Here is a 24,251-nt window from a genome sequence, read left to right on the forward strand (position 1 = left end):
AGGGGCAGGGGTGGCAGGAGCGCGAGTGGCCCTGGGCCGCGGGGGGGCCTCAGTGAAACCGAGGGAACGGGGCGTCGCCACACAACGTGGAGTCCAGGGACTCTGCACGGGGTTGCGTCCTAACAATCTCATTTTCCAACCGAGGACACTGAGGCTCCGAGAGCCCCGGGGACCCGCCTCTGCCCCGACACAAGGCCGCGCCCAGGTCTGGTGGCAGAGGCGCTCCCGGCCCCGCCCACGGAGGCCCCGCCCCCGGAGGCCCCGCCCCGAGCCCGAACTGGTCCTCGCGCAGAGCAGGGAGGCAGGTGGAGAGCAGCGGAGCCCTGAGCCGCGCTCCCGGCCCCACCATGGGCAACAGCGCGGGCCGCAGCGACTTCGAGTGGGTCTACACGGAGCAGCCGCACACGCAGCGGCGCAAGGAGATGCTCGGTGAGCTCGGGCCCCAGGTGGGGACGGCCCTGGGGCCGTCTGGTGTCCCGGGCCAGCCCGAGCCCAGGGGGTCGCTCCTGCGGGCCCAGATGCCAAGCAGGCCCTCCCGGACCTCTGCTCCAGAGAGGGCAGGAGCGCCACTCCCTCCCCCTCCCTCAGCGTCCCCGGCTCGGGGTTCCTGAGGGTCCCCAGCTCCGGCCTGGAACTCCGCTCGCGTCTCTGCCTCTGTCCTGGGATCTAAGACCCGAGGACCCGAGCCCAGATCCGTGCGTCAGGGGAGCGCGTCTCAGCTGCTCCATCCTGGCTGTGGGACGCGAGCCACTCCCAGGGCCGGGACCAGGGCTCGAACTCTGGGGAGAGGTCGCAGCGCAGAGGTCGGCCCCAGGGACTGTCTTTGTACGGGATGCGCCGCCCCCGCCTTCGAAGGCAGCCACCTGTCCTCCGCCGGCCCCCGGGCTCCTGCGTGCGCTGAGCGCCGGGGTCCCGGCGGCCCAGCCGGAGAAGCCGCCAAGCCCACCCCCAATCCCGGAGTTTAGGGCAGAATGCGCGCCTCGAAGGAAGCAAACGCTGAACCAGAGAGACAAGTTTTTTAAAAACAAAGATTGTACCAAAGAGTCTGTCCTTTTGTTTTATAGCCTAATACACGGTGGACCCCCTCTCTGTCGTTTAGTGTCCCGGGAGGTCATTTTTACCTACGTGGTCACCCATCCTTTGGATTCACCCATCCTGATGGGCTCCATCCGTCTCTCAGGAAGACCCAGGGTGTACAGTCCTTTACCTGCAATTAGAGGTTAAAGGGCTCGCACCTCCAGAACAGCTTTTACTAGGTGCCACCAACTCGCCTTTGCAGGGCCAGGCCAGCTTCCAGCAGGGTGGACACGTTCCCCTGCCCCAGAATCCGTCGCCATTTCGCCACACCCTCGCCTACACCTGGGGTTGGCAAACGTTTTTAATCTTTACCAAGCAGATTGACAAAACAATACTATTTCATGGTGGGTTTAATTTTTAATTTGATGATTGGTTTCAATGTTTAATTGGCCATTTAAATTTTTTTTTTTCCTCTTGGCTTGGTCTTTTGCTTGTTGGTGTTAGAGCTCTTTGTATAGAGGCTTTTAACCCTTTGTCTTATACATTGCAAATCTTTTTCCCTTTATAGTCACAAAAGCTTTTTTGTTTTTTTTTTAAAAATGCATTTGAATAGGTTGGCTTTTTTTTCTTTAGAATTTTCCCTTTGGTATCTTCCTGCTCCACCCCAAGACTAGGGAAATATCTGTCCTATTACCTTTCAGACACCGGATGCATTGAGTGGTTAGTGTATGACTGTGCCTTGCTGTTGCTGGGGGTTCAGGGCCTAGAGACCCCTGGGTGGGTCTGTAACGTCTGTGGTTTTCTCCTGTGAGGTGAGCAATAACCCAGCACTATTTACTCCTGCGAACTTCCTGCAGGTGGCTCAGAGGGCACTTGGTGATCATCTGGTCCTCCCTCCCCCACGGAGCACAGGCATCTTGGCTGCTGTCTCTCAGCAGTTTCAAGGCAGGGCTGTGTTTCCTTCCCCTCCCCTGGCTGTCCCCCACCTCCCCCTTACAGGACTCACTGGGCACCTGGCCCCAGGTGGAGAAGGCTGTAGGATGTATCCTGGCCCACAGAGCTGCCTGGAGGGATCCAGACACTCTGGGTTGCAGACTTATTTTCCCAATCTGCATAATGGGCACCATCATTCTTTCTGGCGGAGTGGGTATGAGGATAAAAGGAGAGCTTCGGTGAGAAGGTGCTCAGTGTGGTACCCGGCACGTCAGGACATGGAGAATGATCTGTCTCTGAAGAGAGAAGCCACGGGCCCTGGAACCAATCCAGGAAGCATCCGGCACAGTGGCTGGGAAGCCTGGAAGACTTGGAGGAGAGGGAGGTGACTTGGGCCAGGGTGGGGACAGCACAAGTTCTCAAGGGCTGACTCTCCAGGGAGCTTTGCAAATTCCCTTTGTGCACTGAGCGCTGTGGGTTCCTCCCCACACGTCCAGCTTTGAGCTAACGAACTTGGAATGTGCCATTCCCCCTCCCTCTCAGGCACGTGCGCACGCTGTTCCTCCGCCTGGGGGACCTTCCTCGCTACTCTGCCCCACTCGCTCTTGCTCAGTTCTCCCTCCTGTGGGAATTACCCTCCCTCCCCCCCCAAGCCTGGGCCAAGGGAGGGTGCTTCAGGGGGATTCCCCTCCACTGCTCCAGCCCATCGGGTCCTTATCTCTCTGGGGCACATTACATGGGTCTAGACCGTGGCTGTGAGCTGATCTCCTGGCAAGGACAACACCACACATTAGCCATGTGACCCTGGGCAAGTCAATAAGCAGATGAGGAAACTGAGGTTTGATTGAGTTAAAAGGGGTGAATAGTAGCACTTTCTTTATGGAGTTGTTGTGCAGATTTAAAAAAAAATATCACTTTTATTTATTTTTTTTTAAAAATATTTATTTATTTGGATGCGACAGGTCTTAGTTGTGGCTGGTTGGCTCCTTAGCTGTGGCATGCAAACTCTTAGTTGCGGCATGCATGTGGGATCTAGTTCCCCAACCAGGGATGGAACCTGGGCCCCCTGCACTGGCAGCGCAGAGTCTTAAACACTGTGCCACCAAGGAAGTCCCTGTTGTGTAGATTAAATGAGGTGGTGTTCATGCTTAGCCCAGCACTCAACGAAATGTTAGCTGCGATGATAATTATTACCTCTTGCAGAAAGGCCCATGTTTTCCCCAAGGACAGGGAATGCCTTTCCATCTCTGTTTTCCTGAAGCTTTGTGCTGTTCCCAGCCTGAGGGAAATCCTATGTGTAACTGTCAGCCTCTCTTTACAGAGGAGGCCCCAGAGTGGGGCTCAGAGAGCGGAAGTGACTTGCCTAGGGCCACACAGCTCAGTGGCCACAGAGGCCAAGTTGGTGTTCAGGCAGGGATGTGCTCCAGTCCCAGCCAGCTGGCTGCTGTGGCCCACACCAAGCTCCTCGGGGGCCATTGGATGCTCAGAGATCCTAATCTTGAAGTCAGAATCGAGGAAATCCTCACGTAGAGCCGGTTGCCGTGCTCTTCGGGCAGGACCAAAGTCCGTCTCCAGATCCTGCCTGGATGGGGCCATGCCTTGCAGGCCGGGGCTGAGGCTCTCTGTGCTGCGAGGGCAGGAACAGAGCCGGCGAGACTCTGGTCACACTGGAGATCAGAGTCCAAGCCAGGTGTGCCCAGCGGAATAAGAAGCAGGGTTTGACTTTGTCTTTTCAAAAACAAATAGCTTTGTGATTTTTTTGTTTTTTGTGTTTTACCATGTATGTGCCCTTTCATAAGTAAAAAAAAAAAAAAAAAAAAAAATCAAATAATCAAAAAATAATCAAAGGAAAGCAAGGAAGTGAGACTCCAGCAATTGTTGGACTATTTGCTCACGAAAGGCCCTGGGGTGGGCGTAGGGGTCTCTGAGTGGCGAGTGGTAAGATCCAGAACGGAACTGGGGGCACGCTCAGGCGCATTCGTGGAGGCTCGTCACCCACCCACAGAGATGCTGGAGCCGGGGCGGAGGGCGGGCCGGCCACACGGCCATTCTCTCCCGCCCCGTCCTTGCTGCAGTCGGCCTTCCCCTCGTCCTCCAGGCGGGCTGCAGCCTGTGTCCACCCGGCTCTGAGATTCCCACAGAAGAGAGAGAGGTGCCTCTCTCCCCTTCTGCCCTGAGTAGCCCGTCGTCCCCTTGAGCCGGCTGATCTCTGGCCAGAGCTGTGAGTCCTCTGATTGGCCAGCGGGCGGGGGGCTGTGATGGGCAAAGCGCATAGTATCACATCGTGAGGGCAGAGAGTTGCAGCTCTCCGAGAAAGGGGTGCTGTGGTCCTAAGTTGGGTGGGGAGGGAGGGGTGCTGTGGTCCTAAGTTGGGTGGGGAGGGAGGGGTGCTGTGGTCCTAAGTTGGGTGGGGAGGGAGGGGTGCCATGGTCCTAAGTTGGGTGGGGAGGGAGGGGTGCTGTGGTCCTAAGTTGGGTGGGGAGGGGGGAGGGAGGGGTGCCGTGGTCCTAAGTTGGGTGGGGAGGGAGGGGTGCTGTGGTCCTAAGTTGGGTGGGGAGGGGGGAGGGAGGGGTGCTGTGGTCCTAAGTTGGGTGGGGAGGGAGGGGTGCTGGGGTCCTAAGTTGGGTGGGGAGGGGGGAGGGGGGTTGCTGGGTGCATGGGCACACAGCAGCACGGACAATAGGTGATCCCTGGGACCCTATTTTTTTAAAAAATATTTATTTATTTATCTGGGTCTTAGTTGCAGCATGTGGGATCTAGTGCCCTGACCAGGGATTGAACCCAGGCCCCTGAATTGGGAGCATGGCGTCTTACCCACTGGACCACCAGGGAGTCCCTCTAGGACCCTATTTGAGCTGATTGTGTCCTCCCTGGCTTGAATCCTCCAAGGGCTTCCCTTCCTAAAATCTCATCTCTGCTCTGCGTATTGGCACCCCCACGCTCTGGCCCCTGCCCTTTCTCCTTACTTTCTGCTCTCTAGCCACTTGGTGGAATATACCCCCCACCTGCCCATTTCCTACTTCATGGCTTTTGCAGTTGCTGTTTCCTCTGCTTGAATTCTTTTTCCCTACTCTTCGTCTACGGAACTCCTGTGCATCCTTCAGGTCTCAGCCTAAATGTCCCTTTCTCAGAAACACTGTCTAACAGTGCGTGCCCTCACACACGGTGTGCTGGGAAATATTAAACAATCAACTGAATCTCTGGAGGGAACAAAGGACCCTGATTCGCAAATTGGCGTTTGCCAATTTTTATAGCTATTTCCATCATGGCCAATTTCAAACTACCAACATGCATCGCTGCCCACGGAGTTGGGGAGAGAGCGATATATTTGGGCGCTTGCCAGCGGCAGGCATAGGCTGGTTGCCCACACCACAGTCTACCACCGTCTCTGCCGCCCAGCTATTCCTCCCCTATCCTTCTGTGGGGTGCTGTGCACTGTTACCTTGTGACCTTCGCTCCCATCTGTAATTCTACATTGATTTGTGGGATGATAGCTTTGTCTGACTCTCCCACTCAACTCTGAGCTTCCCAAGTGCAGGGCCAGGCCCACCTCCACCAGTGCCCTTCCCAGCGAGGCTGAGTGAGGCAGTAGTCATCTACCAAAGCTTGAGCATCTCTAGTCCAACCTGCCACGACTGTCGCAGGGTTTCCCTCCCTCCAGAGGTGCCAGGGACCTGTCAGCCACAGCTCAGAGCACGCGGTTTAATCCTTGCCAGCTGGAGAGCAGGGAGACATCCCATTGTTTTTTTTTTCCCCCTAATATCTATCTATCTATCTATCTATCTATCTATCTATCTATCTATCTATCTATCATCTATCTATCTATTTATCTATTTATTTGGCTGTGCTGGGTCTTAGTTGGCACACAGGATCTTTAGTTGCTGCACACTGGATCTTTTTAGTTGTGGACACGTTGGATCTTTAGTTGCAGCACGTGGGATCTTTAGTTGTGGCATGCGAACTCTTAGTTGCGGCATGTGGGATCTAGTTCCCTGACCAGGGATTGAATGTCGGCCCCCTGCATTGGGAGCGCAGAGTCCCAGGCACTGGACCACCAGGAAAGTCCTGAGACATCCCATTTTAATTGGCTTTCTGAGCTGATTAGTGAGGCTGAGTGTTTCTTCCATGATTTCACTGTCTTTCTCCTTATGTGAATTTTCGACTCATGTCCTTTTTCTATCAGAGAAGTCCTTTTCCTGGATCCGTAGGAGTCTTTTATACATGACTTGTAGTGGCCCTGCTTTTGCCACATGTAACAAGAATCTTCCCATGTCTGTCCTTTGTCTTTTCACTTGGAACATTTTTTTTTTGCTGTTTTTTTTGAGGCGGGGTGTGCATTGCACATCACGTGGAAACTTAGTTCCCTGACCAGGGATTGAACCTGCACCCCTGCATTGGAAGCGTGGAGTCTTAACCACTGGACCGCCAGGGAAGTCTTGGAACATTTTTTTAATTCGTTTCGTTTCTCCCCATCCCCCCACCCCTGCTTTTTTTTTTTTTTTGGCCTTACAGACATTTGCATTTTTTTTTGTGCAGGGCAGGACCCTGGGAAGTTGGGCCCCTTGCCCAAGGTCACCCAGCCTGGTTAGGGTTAGGACAGGGCTCTAACTTGGTGACTCCGGCCTGCGCCTCTGTCCCACCCTCTTCTCCACCCGGGACCTGAAGAGAGCCTGTCCCCCTTCGTGTCCTCCCTGGCACGTGACCCACGGGCAGTCGCCAGCTCACGAGGCCCCTTCCTCTCATTCTTTCCGGCCTCCGTACTGATGAGTGTGGTGTGCCTTCCACCTGGCCTGCTTCTAATCCACATTCTTTAATTCAGACCAGCTTTTATGAGGTGTGATTTACATGCCATAAAATGCACTCATTTTAAAGGCACAGTCCAGTGATTTTTTAGTAAAGTTACACCATCTAGTTTTAGAGCCTTCCCCTCACCCCAGAGGTCCCTAGGACCACCTGCAGTCACTCGGCAGCCCACCCTGTATCCTCAGAGCCACTCCTCATCCCTCGAGTTTTGGCTCGAGTGTCACGGGACTCGGTGTGTGTGTCCTCTGTAAGCACGTCCTAGTCGGGACACGCCACTGTGCCCCGCACGTGTGCCTCCCACCCCCGCTCAGCCTGCGGGCCCCTCCCGCCTCTGGGGCCTGGGCCTGGCTCCGGCCAGACCTTCGGCAAATATTTGTCTGGGAATCAAGAGGCGGTTCGGCCGGAGGTGGGTGAGTGACTCCAGAATGCACTTTGGGCCGCTTCCCGGTCCCCCAGAGCACCTCCCACGCTGACCAGCCAGGCTTAGGCTTGCCTTTGGGCTCCGAAACCGGAAGGGAGGTGGGCGAGGTGGGGCAGGGCAAGGCGGCTTAGGGAGCACTGGGGCCAGAGCTGCAGGGGAGCCGCTCAGGAAGGAGGGGGTGAAGAGGGCTTGGGTGCCTTCGCTGTAGAAGCTGCCAGGGGACAGGTGCTCAGCCGCTGGGGGCAGAGGGAAGGTGCTCCGCACGGGGTGGCTTGTGGCAGGACAGGGTCAGACAGGCGCTGGAGGCAGGTGGGCAGCAGTGAGCTGACCGACGCGATGCGATGTTCAGGCTGGGGCGCACTTGGTGGTGAAAGGCGGTGACAAGGCCCCCCTGGAGCCAGTGGGGCTGTCCTGCGATGGCACTTGACCTCCCTGGGGAAGCGGTCAGGGTATCTAGCCCTAGATGGTGCCCGGCCCGGGGGCGTGGAAGATGCAGAGTGGGGAGAAGCCCCGTGTGCTCCTGGGAGCCCTGGAGGAGGCCGGAGAGAAGGGACTTCATCGCGGCCGGTCGGCTGGGGCTGCGTGGGAGGCCTTGGGACCGCCCTTGCTCCCTGCGGAGGGCGAGGGCCCGGCAGCCCCCCCCGCCTGGCCGCCTGTTTCTGCCGTTTCCTCCCCACCACGCCGGGCACGGCAGGATTTGTCGGGAAAGCTTCTGGGAATAGCCAGGTGCCCACGGGGAGACGGTTCTGTGGGATCGTGTAGGGCGCAGGGGTCAGGCTGCCTTCCCTCCGGCAGGCTCCTCCTCTGCTGAGCCCTCTGGGTCCCTATGAACAGGTCCGCCACGTATGTAAATATGTGTAATGCACGGAAGTGTTCGCATCTGCTGGAGCCAAGCTCCCCAGCACCTCAGGGCCTGCGGCCGCCTCTCTGCTGTCCCCCCGAGGCCCGTGTGCCCTGGGGAAGACCCCATCTCCAGGTCCTCACAGCCCAGGCTGGTCAGAGTGGGTGCCTTAGGGACGGAGCGTGAGGAAGCTGGCCCAGAGAGGGACAGGGGCTGGCCCAGGGGCGCACAGCAGTTGGACTGAGCCGGGCTGCAGTGAGGTTCTCTCGAACTGGGACCCAGGATTTTCTCTGGGCGCTCTGCCCTGACGACGTAGCCCAGCTCCAGGAAGCAGCTTCTCTCGAGGCTGAGGAATCCCTGCGGACTCTGGTGGAGGCGGTGGAAAATTAGACAGGTCGTTTCACCACGTGGTGGAAGCTCTGCATGCTCATCTCTAACACGGGGGGACGGTCCCCTCCCGGCAGGGTGGTGAGGGCTGCGTGAGTAAGTGTGTGCCAGGCGCCGGGCACGTTTCACCTGCTGAGCACCACGTCCACACCCGGGCTCCGGCCGCATCCAGCGGGCCTGAAGTCGGGGGGTCCTGAGGTCAAGTCTTGGCTCTGTTGGCCTTGCCCTGCCTTGTCAGACCCTTCCCTGGGCCTCCGCCCCTCCTTTCTGTGTCATGCCTGGACAGTGTGACTTCTAGCAATGGTTGTTTTCGTGGGCAACTGCCTTGGGCCCCGCCCAGGCTGCTGCTGGAAGGCCACTTGCATGGGTCTGTTTGTCTCTGGTTCCATGTGGCTGTCCGTGCGGGCTCCAGGCCGCCCCACTGGAGCAGAGGGCCCTTGAGGCGTGAGCGTCCTAACCCAGCTTCTCTGGTGCTCTGTGCTGGAGGCCTGAGCGAGCAGGGCTCCCCCCGACATCAGCTGAGATCCCCCAGGGGGGCAGAGCCTGGTCAGGCTGGGCCAGGCTTGGGTGTCCAGCCAGGCCCGGAGGACTCCTCACGGGGCTGCCAGGGCGCTCTCGCCCTCCTCCTGGGGCCCAGAGAAGATGAAGCCAGCAGCTTTCCCTCCCCAGCCTCATCCCTGAGCCCCAGAAGAGGCGCCCCTCTGTCAGGCCAGCACCCCCTGGCCTTCTCCGTGACCCCCGCCCCGCACCTCTGTCCTCTCCTTCTGCCATCCGCTGGCCCCAATCTCTCCCATCTCACCCCCCGAGCCAGCCCTCCCTCCCCAGGCCTGCGCTTGGCCTCACCGTCTCACCTCACCTCCTGCTGACACGGTTCTTGCTGGGGCCCCCAGGACCCTGCAAAGTCCAGCAGGTGCCTGTCCTGCCTTCCTTCCTGTGACCCTCCTTGACCCCCGGCAGCTGGGCACCCCCAATCCCACGGCTCCATTTATCCCAAACCCGACTGCACCCAGTGACCTCATTAGGCCTGCCTGGCTGGAGGGCCCCAGGGCATCTTCTCAGGGAGGCCCCTAGGCCTCGCACCTCCCCAGGGACCCAGAAGCCCTGGAATTGAAAAGGTTCGATGTTTGCTGTTTCGCTTGAGCGAGGATGGAGTCTTCGTCCAGCAGGTGGTAGATGAGCTAGTGAACCAGCCTGACCCTGCTCCCCAGCGCGGCTCGGGTGGGTCCGGAGGGGCCCCACTCCTTAGATGGCGCCTTCCTGGGGTCTCCGCTGAAGGCCGGGGGTGTTCAGCGAGGTCTCTGAGCCATGCCACCCCTGGAGTCCGCTGGGCTCCTAGCCCCCTGGCCACTGTCTCTGAGCCCCCATTTTTGACTTGATTGGCTTGCTGGGGCTCCTCCTCCCCGCACCGTGGTCTGGACAGGGCCTCTGGGCAGGGTGGAGGTGATCTGGAGCTTATGCGCTTGGCCCCCCCTCGGGGTCGCCCCTGAGCTGCCCAGCATCCAGCTTGTGCCTGGGCCGCCTTTTTCCGTTGCTTCCAGCAGGATGGCTGGGCCCAGTGACTATCGTGGCCGGGGAGCATGGGGCCTTTTCTCATACGTTAAAGCAAGCCTGGGGCCAGATCACCTCCAAGATCAGCCCACAGCCCCAAAGGTCAGAAATGGGATGTTTTTCACTCTCAGATCAGAAAACTGTATTTAATAACAACAGTAGTAACAGCTCCCAGGGCCCAGAGCTGTCATCCCAGCCTCACCACAGCCTGGATGGGCAGGTCGGGGTGTCACCCCCATTTCCCAGATGTGGAGACCTAGGCTGGGGCAGTGCTGTGGCCTGCCCAGTCGGCCAGGGTGAGGGGCTGGGGACCAGGCACCCCAGGCTGTGTTGAGGCCGCACCCGAGCTGAGGGCAGCTGAGTCCCTGGGAAACTGTCAGGAAAGGAGGAAGGGGCGCCAGGCCAGGCAGGGAAGGGACACCCAAGGATGTTCTCCTTTGCTTCCATGCTTTCATGCACGCCTTACTGGCCTTGTATGACAGATGGGGCACCAGAGGCCCACCATCCAAGGTCACAGCTGCTGGGCTCTGTCACTGCCCTCGCCTCTGAGGGGTACGGGAGTGGCCTGTTTGCTGGCCTGGATCCCTGAGCTGGGGTGCTTGTCCCTGCTGGCTTGCCAGTCTGTGCTCACCTGGTGCAGGTGTGGCCTGCCCCAGGCCTGGCCTCCTTCCAAGGGGAAGCGGGAGAGACCCGCCCTGTGGAGGCTGGTGGCCTGGCTGAGCTCCCAGGTGTGCCTGGGCAGGTGAGGGCCCGGGCCCTGGTTGCCCAAGGGGCGAGGCTGGTGTCCAGAGGCCACCTCTGGTGGGCAGGAGGCTGGTGGAGCCCTGCGGCCTGTGGTCCCAACCTGACATTCAGGTATGCAAATGTTCGGGAACTTTGCACGTGAGTTCCTGGGCACTGGGCGAGAACATTCCTGAAGGCTGGGTTGCAGGCAGATCCTTCTTGCCCTGGCCATCGTGAAGACACTTCTATCCTCCCCTGCTCCACCTCACTGTGGCTGCTGGATTCCCGCCCCCTCGGGCCTCTCAGCCCCCCAGTGGAAGCACGCATCTTCCTGGGCACCACTGAGGCCACCTTCTGAAGTGTGCCCGCTCACTCTGACCCCCTTTGGCGGCAGGAACAAGCTGGGATGAGGCCTGCCTCCTGCCCCCCTCCCGAGTGGGGCCCACCCCCCAGGTCGGGGTCGTTTTGTCTCCTTTGCCCCGCCTGGCGGGGTGATGCTGGGCGAGCGCCATGCTGGCTGGTCCACCTCAGCCAAGGCTGGCGGGCAGTGGGGCCCTTGAAGGGCAGGGTCGAGTGTGAGTCGCCGCTGTGCCCAGCGCCCAGCGCCAGGCCAGTGCAGGGATGGGGCAGTGAGGTCAGCCGGGCTGTCGGAGCCCCGGGGTTTCCTCATCCCCCATCCAGGTGCCGTGCGTTTCCTAGAGCTGCAGAGACAAGTTACCACAAACAACGCGCTTGTTATCTTACGGTTCTGGAGGTCAGAAGTCTGACCCGGGTCCCACTGGGTGAAGTTTCTTCTGGAGGCTCCAGGGGGGGATCTGTTTCCTGGCCTTTCCAGCTTCTGGAGCCGCCTGCGCCCCTCGGCTCGTGGCCCCTCGATCTTCACAGCGAGCGAGGCCGGTGGAGACCTTGCACATCCCCGGACCGCCTCTCCTGCTCGCTTTTCCACTGTCCTGAGCCTGGGATGACACTGTGCCGCCGGGGTACTCCAGGCTCTCCTTGCTGTTGTGAGGTCAGCAGACCAACACCCTGGGTGCAGCCTGACTTCCAGGGTCCCTCAGAAGCTGACCGATTCACAGTGAGGGGAGTAGGACCTGCACACGTTTGAGGGGGCCCCTGTTCTGCCCACCCCAGGTGCCAGTCTCTCCCTCCACCTTGGAAGCTGGTTCCAGGCGGCAGGGCCTTGGCACCCCTTCCCTGCATCTTCTTCCACCTGCCTGGGGCAGCGAGTACCCTTCGGGGCCGCTGGCCTTTCTGGGACAGCCAAGGCTCCTCCCACACGCAACGCAGGGACAACCCCCTCGGCCGCCGTTGGGCCACGTGGGCAGGCCCGGGAGGAGAGCGCTTCGCAGCCTAATCCCACCACCGCCATCCCCAGCGTACCCGTCTCCGCGGCCTAATCCCACCACCGCCGTCCCCAGCGTACCCGTCTCCGCGGCCTAATCCCACCACCGCCGTCCCCAGCGTACCCGTCTCCGCGGCCTAATCCCACCACCGCCGTCCGCAGCGTACCCGTCTCCGCGGCCTAATCCCACCACCGCCGTCCCCAGCGTACCCGTCTCCGCGGCCTAATCCCACCACCGCCGTCCCCAGCGTACCCGTCTCCGCGGCCTAATCCCACCACCGCCGTCCCCAGCGTACCCGTCTCCGCGGCCTAATCCCACCACCGCCGTCCCCAGCGTACCCGTCTCCGCGGCCTAATCCCACCACCGCCGTCCGCAGCGTACCCGTCCTCGGGCAGCATCCTGGCCGCCGGCCTTCACGGTGCGCCCTGTTGGGTGGTGGCCGTAAAGCGCAGGTTCACCTGGGTGCCTGCTCCCGGCCAGTCAGCCTGAGCTTTCCGTGCCTTATCTATTCATCCTCCCAGCGACCTGTTTATGGTTCAGAAACGAGCCTTGGAGCTGACGTAACCTGCTCGGAGCTGGGTTTTTTTTTTTTTTTAAACTTTAAAAAAAAAACTGTGGTAAAGGATAACATAGAATTTGCCATTTTAACCGTGCGTGAAGCATGTGATTTGGGGGCATTCGTTACTTTCACAGTGCGGTGTAGCCATCACTCCTATTTCCAAGACTTTTTCATGACTCCAAACAGAAATTCTACACCCATTACCAGTCACTGCCCATCCCCCCGCCCTGCCCCCCCAGCCCTGGAAACCTCTACTTTCTGGTTCTGTGAACTTGCCTGTTCTAGATATTTCACGTAAGTGGAATCGTACGGTATGTGGCCTTTCCTGACTGGCTTCTTTCACTCGGCATCATGTCTTCAAGGTTCATCCATGTTGTATGCAGCCTGTGGTAGTCCTCCATGCGTTTTTTTGGGACGGGGGAGGTGCTGCTAGTTTATTTGGGAGTCAGTTCCCGGGAGCAGGATTAAGGGAGCTGGCATTGTGAAACAGAGAAGCAGGAAATTCAATATAAGGACTTTTTAAATTGAGGTATAATTGACCTATAACGTTATATTAGCTTCAGGTGTACAATTTTTAAAAAAAAATTTTATTGAAATATAGTTGATTTACAATGTTGTGTTAGTTTCAGGTGTACAGCAAAGTGATTCAGTTATACATACATACATATATATAAATATATATTTATATAATTTTTCTGCGTTCTCTTCCATTATAGGTTCTTACAAGATACTGAGTAGAGTTCCGTAGGTCCTTGTTGGTTATCTATTTTAAGTATAGTAGTGTGTATTTTTAAAAATATTTATTTACTTATTTGGCTGTGCCAGGTCTTAATTGCAGCATGCGGGATCTTTAGTTGCGAGACGCGGGCTCTCAGTTGCAGCGTGTGGGATCTAGTTCCCTGACCAGGGATCGAACCTGGGCCCCCTGCATTGGGAGCATGGAGTCCTTTTTTTTTAAACTGCTTTTTTTTTTTAATTTTTATTTATTTATTTATTTTATTTATTTATGGCTGTGTTGGGTCTTCGTTTCTGTGCAAGGGCTTTCTCTAGTTGTGGCAAGCGGGGGCCACTCTTCATCGCGGTGCGCGGGTCTCTCACTATCGCGGCCTCTCTTGTTGCGGAGCACAGGCTCCAGACGCGCAGGCTCAGTAATGGTGGCTCACGGGCCCAGTTGCTCCGCGGCATGTGGGATCTTCCCAGACCAGGGCTTGAACCCGTGTCCCCTGCATTGGCAGGCAGACCCTCAACCACTGCGCCACCAGGGAAGCCCAAGGGAGCATGGAGTCTTAACCACTGGACCACCAGGGAAGTCCCAGTAGTGTGTATATTTTAATCCCAAACTCCTAATTTATCCCTCCCCCACCAACATAGGGATGTGATATGGTATACTGCGAAATGATCCCAACAAGTCACCATACAGTTACAATTTTTTTTTTTCTTGATGAGTTCTTGGATGAGAAGTTCTTTTTTTTTTAATAGACCTTTATTGGAGTATAATTGCTTCACAATACTGTGTTAGTTTCTCTTGCACAACAAACTGAATCAGCCATATGCATACACATGTCCCCATGTCCCCTCCCTCTTTTTTTTTTTTTTTTGTCCCCTCCCTCTTGAGCCTCCCTCCCATCCTCCCTATCCCACCCCTCTAGGTCATCGCGAAGCACCGAGCCGATCTCCCTGTGCTATGCTGCTGCTTCCCACTAGCTAACTATTTTACATTCCGTAGTGTATATATGTCGATGCTACTCTCACTTCGCCCCAGCTTCCCCCTCCCACCCCAAGTCCTCAAGTCCATTCTCTATGTCTCCCTCTTTATTTGGATGAGAAGTTCTTGATGAGAACTTTCAAGATCTACTTTCTTAACAACTTTAAAATATGCAACACAGTATTAATAACTACAGTCACCATTCTAGACATTACATCCCCATGTCCTACTTATTTTGTAACTGGAAGTTTCATTCCTTCCTAAGGCTGAATAATATTCCATTGTGTAGAGAGACCATATTTTGTTTAACTGCTCATCAGTTAACAGACACTTGGGTTGTTTCCACCTTCTGGTTATTGTGAATAGTTCTGTGAACATGGGTATGCAAGTTTCTGTTTGTGTCCCTGATTTAAATTCTCTGGGGTATATATTTAGCAGTGGAATTGCTGGGTCTTATGGTAATTCCATGTTTAACATTTTGAGGAACCACCCAGTTGTTTTCCACAGCGGCTGCACCATCTTCCATTCCTATAGCAACATACAAAAAGGGGCCCCCATTTCTCTGCAGCCTCGTCAGCACTTGCTATTTTCCGTTTTTTGAGTTTAGCCGTCCTAGCGGCTCTGAGGTGGGATCTCACTGTGGGGCTGACTGCACCCCCGGTGACCGATGGTGCAGAGCATCTTTTCATGTGCTTAGAGAAACAGGTGCACATCTTTGGAGAAATATCTATTCAAGTCCTTTGCTCATTTTTTATTGGGTTGTTTGTCTTTTTGTTTTTGGGTTGTAGGAGATCTTTGTATAGTCTTGTTACTAAACCCTTATCCAGAGCTGGAATTTGAACCCTTTCTGAACGCTGCTCCCTTCCAACCCCCCTGGAGATGCTGTGGCCCCCTGGGCCCCTGTTAAGCAGGGCTGAGGTTTATTGCCAGGCCTGGGCTTGCCTGCTCTTTTCCAAGTTCTGCTTTGATACTTGTGCTGTGACCACCATCCTCCGGGACCTGATTAGGTGGTGTCCTTGGCAGCTTTGGGGAGAGCTCCCGGGATCAAAAGGCCCAGGCAGTTTTGCCGAGCTTGGAAGCCTGGGGGTGGCCCCAGCAGTAGGGGCCAGCAGTAGGGGGAAGGAGGCTGGAATGGGAGCGGGGGGTAGGGGTGTGAGGTTCGGCCACCTCCCCGTCCCCCCGCCCCAGCAGGCTGTCTTGAGGGCTGTATAGCACCACTGCTCACTTGGTCGGAGCCAAAACCACCGTAGCCACCAGATGAGGTGAAGGCTTGGTGGGAGTGCTGGTGTGTAGATAGTAGGGGTGTCAATGCTGCCTGGGGGATTCTGTGGGCTTCCTGGGCAGAGGTTCTAGGATGTGGGAACCCCGACCCCCCGCCGCCCCCGGCATCTCCAGCAGACGCGGGCTGTCCCACCATCAGGCTCCAGGACCGGTATGTGGAACACATACCCAGTGAGGCACATCCTGCCCACACTGTGTCACACTGGGACACAGAGGCCCAGAGAGGGTGGGAATGCACCATGGCCACACAGCAAGATCAAGACTGACCTCGAGATGGGCTTGTGGCACCACCATAGCTTGGGCAGGAAGACTCTGAGCCTGAGTCTCCCTCTGGGGCAGAAGTTCTTGCCCTTGTTGTGTTTCTCCTTGCATACCCCCAGGGACAGGCAGCTCACCACCTATGAAGCAGCCTGTTCCGTTGCTGGGTGGCTCTGAAAGAAAGTTCTCTGGGCTGGGAGAAAGAAGGAGCTGTCACACGCTTCCCATTCTGAGCACAAAAGGGCAGCGACTTCCTGGGTCACTAGGAGGGAAGCGTAGGCCAGGATTCGACCTTGGCCTGGCCGATTCCATTTGGGGCCCAGCCTCTGCTGCAGCCCTGGACACCCTCTTCACAGGCCAGCCTGAGGCCGCCCAGCTGCTGGATGGGTGTAGGAGGGGCGGACACTGAAGGCACTGGAGACGGGTACTGACTGTCCTAAGGGTGCCTGGGACGAGCCCCGCCCTCGCCGGCCTCGATCCCCATCCGTGTGTCAGGACGCTAGCTCCACCTGAGGGCCTGTCTCCTCTGCTTGGGAGCCAAGGGACACAGCAGACCTGGAGCGGGAGGGTGACTGTCCCCTTGAGCACGTGATGCCCCCCGGCCCTGTCCCTCCGTGCCCCTGGATACAGCACCAGCTGCCTCACCAGCCTTATGCCTGCCAGCCCCCTCCCACCAAGCAGAGGTTTCTAGAAGGCACTGCTCTCTTGCCCCGAAGGCACCCACCCCATCCTGTTCTCTTCCGGCTGCTCCTCCTCGGCTGGGAAGGCCCTCCCTGCTTGGGCAACTCCCACTGCCATTGTTTTTTCCTTTTCTGTAAAACAAAATACAGAAAAGTACAAAAGATGCTATAACAAACACCCACCACCCAAAATAAGTGTATTCAACATTTTATCATATTTCCTTCAGATCTTGTTTGTTTTACGAACTGAAACACCGAGACAAAGCCAGAGCCCTCCACGTTCCCCTCCCCCAGCCGCCCTGCCCCCTCCCAGGGGCCCCGAAGAGTCTGCCTGTGGCTCTCGGGCTCCCTGGACGCCCGCACCGCGTGCACTGAACCTGCGGCTCTCGGCAGCTGTTTTGATTTCGGGAATTCTGTTTCTGTGGCCCATGCTGACGCCTGCTCTTTATTTAGGCTGGTGACAAAGACCCCCCACCCTGGGAAGTCTCCCCAGAGCCCCCTGGGTGGTGGGGGGAGACGGGTCTGCCCGCCTGCCTCCCTCGGCACGAGCACAGGCGAGGCTGCTTCTAGGCCCAAAGCCGCAGGGCCAGATCTTAGAGCGACTCTCCGGGTCACTGCCTGGGGGCTTAATGGATGGTGGAGGGAAAGAGAGGGAGGGAAGATGGCAGGAGAAATTTGAGGAGGAGAGGAGGGAGGAGGGGAAGCATGCATTTGGGACCCACGCGGCCAGTGCCCCCCTCACCTTCTCCCCCGGTCCTCCCTCCAGCCAAGTACCCGGCCATCAAGGCCCTGATGCGGCCGGACCCTCATCTCAGGTGGATGGTGCTGGGGATGGTGCTGGCGCAGCTGCTGGCCTGCTGGCTGGCGCGCGGGCTGGCGTGGCGCTGGCTGCTCTTCTGGGCCTACGCCTTCGGGGGCTGCGTGAACCACTCGCTGACGCTCGCCATCCACGACATCTCGCACAACACCGCCTTCGGCACTGGCCACCCTGCCCACAACCGCTGGTTCGCCATCTTCGCCAACCTGCCCTTGGGTGTGCCCTACGCGTCCTCCTTCAAGAAGTACCACGTGGATCACCACCGCTACCTGGGCGGCGACGGGCTGGACGTGGACGTGCCCACGCGCCTTGAGGGCTGGCTCTTCTGCACGCCGACCCGCAAGCTGCTCTGGCTGGCGCTGCAGCCCTTCTTCTACTCGCTGCGGCCGCTCTGCGTGAACCCCAAGGCCATGACCCGCATGGAGGTGTTCAACGCCCTGGCGCAGCTGGCGGCCAACGCCACCATCTTCACCCTCTGGGGGCTCAAGCCCATGGTCTACCTGCTGGCCAGCTCCCTACTGGGCCTGGGCCTGCACCCCATCTCGGGCCACTTTGTGGCCGAGCACTACATGTTCCTCCAGGGCCACGAGACCTACTCCTACTACGGGCCCCTCAACTGCATCACCTTCAACGTGGGCTACCACGTGGAGCATCACGACTTCCCCAGCATCCCGAGCTGCAACCTGCCCCTGGTATGTGGCCACGGTCGCAGAGGCTGCGATGGGCGCCTTAGCGGGAGGTGGGGGAACGTGGGGAGGGCTTTGGGCCACACTCTGGCCTTTCTCTCGTGCTGATCGTGGGATGGCTACATGCTCACTTGGGGTCCCCAGGGCAGAAGGAAAGGCCACCTGGCACACGGAGTGCCTGGCTGGAGAATAAGAAGGTGAATTCGGGGGGGGGGCAGGGCAGGGGCTCAAGGGGCATTTTACAGTTCAGGCCTCTTGGTTTAATGAAAACCCGTTTGAGCACAGCTATGATATTCACTGGCTGGCTGTGTGTCCTGGGGCAAGCCGCTTGCCCTCTCTGTGCCTCAGCTTTCTCTTCTGTAAATGGTGCAGCAGTAACGATACTGCGAGTGAAGCACCTCCCCTTCCTGACCCTGTCCCTCCGCATTTCTTGTCACTGCCCTGTGACCCTCCAGGGGCCCCCTCATGGCACAGAGAGGACAGGGTGGGCCTTGCCCTTTGTGACCCAAGGGGCTTGGCCCGAGCTGCCTCAGAGTGGAAGCCTCTGGGCTGGTGCCTCTGTCTTGGGAGACCTGGGTTGGAGAATTTCTAAAGAAGAAAGAGGGAGGGAGAGGATGGGGAGGAGGAAGAGGGAGGGGGAGGGGGAAGAGGGAGGGGGGAAGAGGGAGGGAGAGAAGGGGGAGGGGGAAGAGGGAGGGAGAGGAGGGGGAGGGGGAAGAGGGAGGGGGAGGGGAGGAGGGAGGGAGAGGAGGGGGAGGGGGGAGGAGGGGGAGGAGTAGTTGTTGCTGTTCCGGTCTGGCACTGGTCGGATAGAGCACAAGTGACTGCGCACAGCGGGGTTGGAGATTGTGGTGGTGGGAAAGGTGTCTGAGTGTGTGAGACTGTGTGTGCGTGTCTGTGTGTGCCCACATTCCTGCACGTGATTAGGTGTGCCTGTCCATATGTGCATGTCTGTGAGTGCATGCTCACCCACTCGTGTGGAGTGCAAGTGAGCACTGGTCTGGGTGTTCAGGTGTTTGTGCCGTGGCCCACATGACTTTGGAGTCTGACAGCCTGTGTGTCCACCCTGGCTGTGCAGGGCGCCCCCCCGCCCCCGGCCCCCAATGGTACTGAGGTCCTGCTCTGTGCTGGGCACCATCTAACCAAAGCCTCACCACAAGCCTACGTGGCATTTCAAGCCCATCATGCACATTTCATGGACGCGAAGGGAGAGGCTCAGGGAGCTGGGGTCCCTGCCTCAGGAAGCAGCAGCGCCAGAATCTTGACCCAGGACATTCACAGAAGCAGCTGCTGTCAGCTGTGAGCCTTTCCTTCTCCCAAGCAAAGTCACAGGCTCCCTGTTCCTGCCATGCGTGTCACCTCATCCCCCTTAGGCCCCCCTTTTCAGTTATAAAGCAGGCCCTGTGCACCTGGTGCGTCCTCTGTTGGGGGAGGGGGAGGCCTCCCCTGCAGTTGGTGTGGGTGTAGGTGCTGAGGCTGGAGCACTTCTTGGAGGAGGCGGGCTGAGGGCGTCAGGTGCAGAGAGGGGCAGGGAGCTGGAGGGGGAAATGACACGTCCTGAGGCTGGCAGGAGGGCGACGGGGTGGGAGCCAAGGTCAGAGGGGTTTGCAGGTCCGATAGGGCACCAAACGCCGGGCCGAGGCACGTGGACGTGACCTTGGTTCAGCAGGACTCGAGCCAGGCTGTGCCGCAGAACTCGGCCACCCCAAGGCTCCTGGATCAGAAACTCGGGGTGTGCGCTCCGGGGAGGGGGGGTGTGCATTTTAACTCCTCACCCCCATTTGGGGCAGGGGCCTCAGCACCTCTTGGTGCCCCCGGCCAATGGCCCCTCCACCTTCGGGCAGCGGGCTGGCCCGGACACGGGTACCCTGGGAGATGACAGGGTTGCGCGTGTGCTCACGTGGTCTGTGTGCTCACGTGTGTCTGCGCGCACGCGCGCCTGTGGCTGTGCACGTGCCTGTGCGCGGCCTCTGACCCATCCGGCCTCTCTGACCCATCTGTGCCCTCTCCGCAGGTGCGGAAGATCGCGCCCGAGTACTACGACCACCTGCCCCAGCACCACTCGTGGGTGAAGGTGCTCTGGGACTTTGTGTCTAAGGACTCCCTGGGGCCCTACGCCAGGGTGAAGCGGGTGTGCAAGCTGGCGGAGGACGGCCTGTGAGCCCGATGGCCGGCGCCCCAAGTGCACGGACCCTGCTGCCTGCGCCTCAGTGCCCGGTGGGAGCAGGGCCTGTGCTCCTGGTTGCTGCCCGGCCTCGCCCTGCCCACCTGCTGCAGGGCTGGCCGTCACCTGTCCCCAGGGCGTGTAGTGCCCAGAACTGGTTTGGCTGCATTTGGTTCCCGCACCCTAGGCTGCTGCTCTTGTCCCCCTGGAGCCCCGAGGCCACGCCTGGAGACAGTGGGCACGGGTGGCAGCCTGGAGAAGCTTGGTCTGCATGTGGACTGGTGACCGCAGGCCGGGCCCTCCCTTCCAGGACGTCACGGGCGAGGCCTGGCCCGGCGCTGGGTGCTCTGTGCCCAGGGAGCTGATTTCTCTGGCGTGCCCATGCCCTAAATTAAATCAGCATTTGTTTTCAAGTCCACAGATAGTGCTTCCCAGGAGTGGGCTCGGCTCCTGGCCGGCAGGGCCTGAGGTTGCGCTCCTCGCTCTGGGGCAGCCCTCCCCGGGGGCCCGGTCATTGAGTGGCCGGTTTTGGGGGTGTGGGCAGAGATCCACGTGGTCCTTGGGCCACATCCCCGCTCCCGCCACAACCCTGCCCACCCCCCACCCCCCGCACCCGCCGAGCTCCTGCTGCACCTCGGGCCCTCACCCCCACCAACTCAGACGTGGGGCTTGAGGAGAACAGGTACCACAGGCCAGGCAGATGGCGGGTGCACAGGCGGCTGGACCGACGGGTGCCTGCCCGTGAGCTAGGGCTCTGACGGAAGCAGGCTGGTGTCCTTGGTGTCTCTGCGAAGCGGGACGCGGCTCGTCCGGACTGTGCTGAGGACTAATGGCCCAACTGAGAGGTGGGGAGGCATCTTTGGTGTCAGCCCCTTGGCCCAGGGGCCGTGTCGGGGTGTGGGTTCTGGTCTCCCAGAGGCAGGCGGGCAGCACGAGGGATGCCTGGGCGAGGCCCTCCCTGCCAGAGGAAGCGGCCGGGCAAAGATGGCCTCCCCTTGGAGCCCTGAGGCTGGGGAGGCTGAGGACCACGGCCCAGGGGCGGGCATGGCAGGGCTGCCTTAGCTGACCCGGGAGAGAGAGGGCTGGGAGGAAGGCACAACTGGGAGGGGAGGAAGGTCTCAGGTGCCTGAGACCGGGCAGCTGCTGAGCAAGGACTTCCTGCTCAGGGCTGGGAGTGGCCGCGCGTGTGCCAGGTACCCCTGTCCCCGGGTGGTCTGACCACTGAGATGGCCCGGGGAAGAGGCCCTTGGGCTGGCTGTGGGAGGGCAGTGCGGCTCTGAGCCTGGGCAGGCGGCCCCTCCTTGTGCACACAGGCTGGCCTGGGCCCAGGGGAGCCCCAGAGAGCCCAGCTGAGCCTTGCGAGCTCTCCGTGTCCGCCAGCGAGCTTATCTGCCGACGGGACAGTCATGGCTGGGCCTCACCCAGAGCTGAAGGTGGGCCCAGGGCAGGGGTCTGGCACAACTCTCTTGAGAGGCAGCTGCCTGGGAAGAGGACAGCACCCCATCACCACCTGCCAGCACTCCCTCCCCGAGGCCCCAGGGCGACAGGATTCCTGGATGGCGGGAGGCGGAAGGAGCCCGGAGAGCGGCTCATGGAGCTGTGGGTTAAAGCCGCTCACCTCCCAACTGGCAGAACAGCCCTATTCCTGTGTCCCAGGGCTGCTGGGAGCACTCAGTGAGACGGTGTGTCCAGAGCCTGGCCAGAAAACAGTCCCACTGTCACGAGCCAGACTGGGGGCCCTCCTCCCGTGGCCCCCAGAGGACGGCTGGGCCAGCGCCTGGGCATACTGTGTCGTGGTGCCTGTGGGATGGTCACAGCATGCCAAAGCTTTTCCACTGGCTGGGGCCTCACTCCTGGCTCAGGGGCAGCAGTCGCCAAGGCGGAGAGCCAGACCCTCTCTGGCTCCAACGGGGACCTTGCGCGGTCTGAGAAGTGCTGGGAAGTGCCTCAGGTGGGCACATGGGCTGCTCCTCCTGCCACGGAGGCGGGGACCTGTGCTCCTCCCTGGGGGCTGCAGGAGACTTGCGGGGCAGGGCGGAGGCCTTCCCTGCCCGCCTTGCTGGGCCCGGGTCACGGGGCGCCCCTCTGCGCGGCGGGGGAGGTTAAGCAGGTGCCTCCTCCTGGCCCCTCTGACGTTCCAGGCGCCACTCAGGGCCCGTCTCCCTGGAGGAGGCCCTGGGGGGCGGCTCCTGGGCCCCCCGCCGGCAGTGCCTGAGCTGCCCGGCTCAGCGGCCCGTCCCCCCTCGCGTCTGAGTCAGCCCAGCCTCGCACCCACGGCCGCCACTGCCGTGGGCCCTTCCCCCAAAAGAGGCCTCCCCGGCCGGGAGCCGCCAAGAGCGAGCGAGTCGGAGCCCGGGTGTGGACGGTAAGCGTTTATTACCACGTGGACACAAACCGCTTGGTGCGCGGGCAGACCCTAACCACCAGGACGCCGGGAAGGAGCCGTGTGGAAGCGGCCGCGGCTCCCGGTGGCACCTAGGAGAAAACTCGAAACCATCTAACGAGGCGCGTGACTGACTCGGGGTATCTTCTCTATAAACCGAAAGGAATGTACACTTAAATAGGCAAATATAAAATACAAAAAAAGGCGATAGGCCTGGTGTTCTGTGTCAGGTTGAATCTAAAAAAATCCAGGAGCTGAACTTTTTTCCTCATTTTAATATTTTATCACAGGTTAAGACTTTTAAACGAAGCACATCCTAGCTTCAGTGCGTGCTCGTGTGTGCTGGAGGCCTGGGGCGCTGGGTTCCTTGCTGTCCCTGCCTTCGGCTAGACCGGGTCCCGGGCGGCGTCGGGGGCCGAGCGACCTACGAGGTGCTGATCCCACTCAGCTCCTGCCTGATGGCTGAGGGACAGGGCGGGAGAGGAGGCTCAGGTGCCGTCCCCCCGCCCTGGTCAGGTCCCGCCAGGTGTCTGCCCCGCTCTGTCGTCTCCCGAGAGCCGCCCCGCTGCCCCCCAGGCCTCCGGAGGTCATGAGCCACAGGCCAGAGGTCAAGCAGCGCAGCAGGCTCTGGCAGACTCTAGGGTGACAGCAAAGCCCTCTGCGGGTCTCATCTACCGTTTCTTGTGAGCTGGCAGTCCCTCGAGGGTGGCACTGCCCCTTCCCCGTCAGAGGACGAGCTGGTAAGGGGCCGGCAGGCAGCCCAGCTCTGGTCGGAGGACCGGCAACCCCCCCACCCCGCCCACAGGGGCAGCATCAAGTCGGTGACCTCGAGCAGGGCGGTAGGGCTCCCACGCCCTGCCTCCCGGGACTGGGCTCGCCCCATCTGGAGGGGGCAGGGGCTTCTCCTGCTCCTCTCCCCCTTCTTAGGGTCCTCCCCCAGATTTGAGCCTTTGCCCAGACAGACCCCAGGGGGCCTGGAGCCGAAGGCCAGGAGAGGGAGCTGAGGGCCGGGCCCGTCTCCAGCAGCAGGGGAACGAGGGGAGGGTTCCAGGAGCCCCCCATGGCCCACATCTCCCCCGGCCTCTCAGCTGGCCGCCCCAGAGGCTGCGTCCACCGCGGCCGCGCTGTGGCAGGTGCAGAGACGGGGGCCCCCCACACCCACTGGCTCCCTCCCTCGAGGCCTGTGCCCCCTGCTCGCTAGCGGGCGGGCTGGCTGGCAGCCCTGCTTTGGGCCCCACAAGCAGCCCTGGTCCTGGGGCCCCACACCAGCCCTGGTCCTGGGGCCCCACAAGCAGCCCTGGTCCTGGGGCCCCACAAGCAGCCCTGGTCCTGGGGCCCCACAAGCAGCCCTGGTCCTGGGGCCCCACAAGCAGCCCTGGTCCTGGGGCCCTACAAGCAGCCCTGGTCCTGAGGCCCCACAAGCAGCCCTGCAGAGGTGGGAGCGCCCAGCACTAGAGCAGGGTTAATAGTTGGCCTCTGTGTCTCCTCTCCGGCTCTGCTCTCGCTCTTCACTCATTAACTCCTTATCTGCCCATCCCAGGCCTGTGGGGGGACTCGGCAAACAGGAACTGAGTGCCCTCCGCTGGGTCAAGGACAGGGTGTGGCCGTCACCCAGCCCTGGGCGGGCGTCTGGCTCTGCTGGCGCCCCACGCAGGTCCCCAGCCACCTCTCCTCTCCTCCAGTGTCTGGCGGCCCTCGGTCA

At 59.7% G+C, this 24,251-nt stretch overlaps 2 protein-coding genes and 1 long non-coding RNA gene across 8 annotated transcripts in view; 1 reads left to right on the forward strand and 2 right to left on the reverse strand.

The window, feature by feature from the left end:
* The first annotated feature begins 263 nt into the window (after positions 1 to 263).
* DEGS2 (delta 4-desaturase, sphingolipid 2) lies at positions 264 to 20,579 on the forward strand. The gene is made up of 3 exons (XM_082387755.1): positions 264 to 429; positions 17,266 to 18,008; positions 20,017 to 20,579. The coding sequence occupies exons 1-3, from the start codon at positions 348 to 350 to the stop codon at positions 20,161 to 20,163; spliced, it is 972 nt and encodes a 323-aa protein (XP_082243881.1). The 5' UTR covers positions 264 to 347; the 3' UTR covers positions 20,164 to 20,579.
* On the reverse strand, positions 15,252 to 17,329 carry LOC309626698. The gene is made up of 2 exons (XR_014243364.1): positions 17,242 to 17,329; positions 15,252 to 16,631 (listed from the first exon to the last, which is right to left on the reverse strand). It is a non-coding gene; the product is annotated as an uncharacterized lncRNA (long non-coding RNA).
* Positions 20,580 to 20,703: 124 nt separating the features above from the next.
* EVL (Enah/Vasp-like) overlaps positions 20,704 to 24,251 on the reverse strand; it is a 160,657-nt gene continuing 157,109 nt past the window's right edge. For 3 of the 6 annotated variants that reach the window (XM_082387740.1, XM_082387738.1, XM_082387734.1), the window contains one exon: positions 22,805 to 23,011. In XM_082387740.1, coding sequence (XP_082243866.1) covers positions 22,936 to 23,011 — 76 coding nt within the window. In that variant the 3' untranslated portion in view covers positions 22,805 to 22,935. Of the gene's footprint in view, positions 22,699 to 22,804; positions 23,012 to 24,251 lie in introns of those variants that run through there. The other 3 variants (XM_082387737.1, XM_082387736.1, XM_082387735.1) reach the window with 2 other exon arrangements.

Source organism: Balaenoptera borealis (assembly GCF_965194805.1).
Source record: "Balaenoptera borealis genome assembly, chromosome: 3".
Lineage (NCBI taxonomy): Eukaryota > Metazoa > Chordata > Mammalia > Artiodactyla > Balaenopteridae > Balaenoptera > Balaenoptera borealis.

Coding starts and splice junctions, on each gene's coding strand:
- DEGS2 (XM_082387755.1), top strand. CDS start 348: ATGGGCAACAGCGCGGGCCGCAGCGACTTCGAGTGGGTCTACACGGAG. Junction 430..17,265: donor GCGGCGCAAGGAGATGCTCG/GTGAGCTCGGGC, acceptor TCCTCCCTCCAG/CCAAGTACCCGGCCATCAAG. Junction 18,009..20,016: donor CGAGCTGCAACCTGCCCCTG/GTATGTGGCCAC, acceptor CCCTCTCCGCAG/GTGCGGAAGATCGCGCCCGA.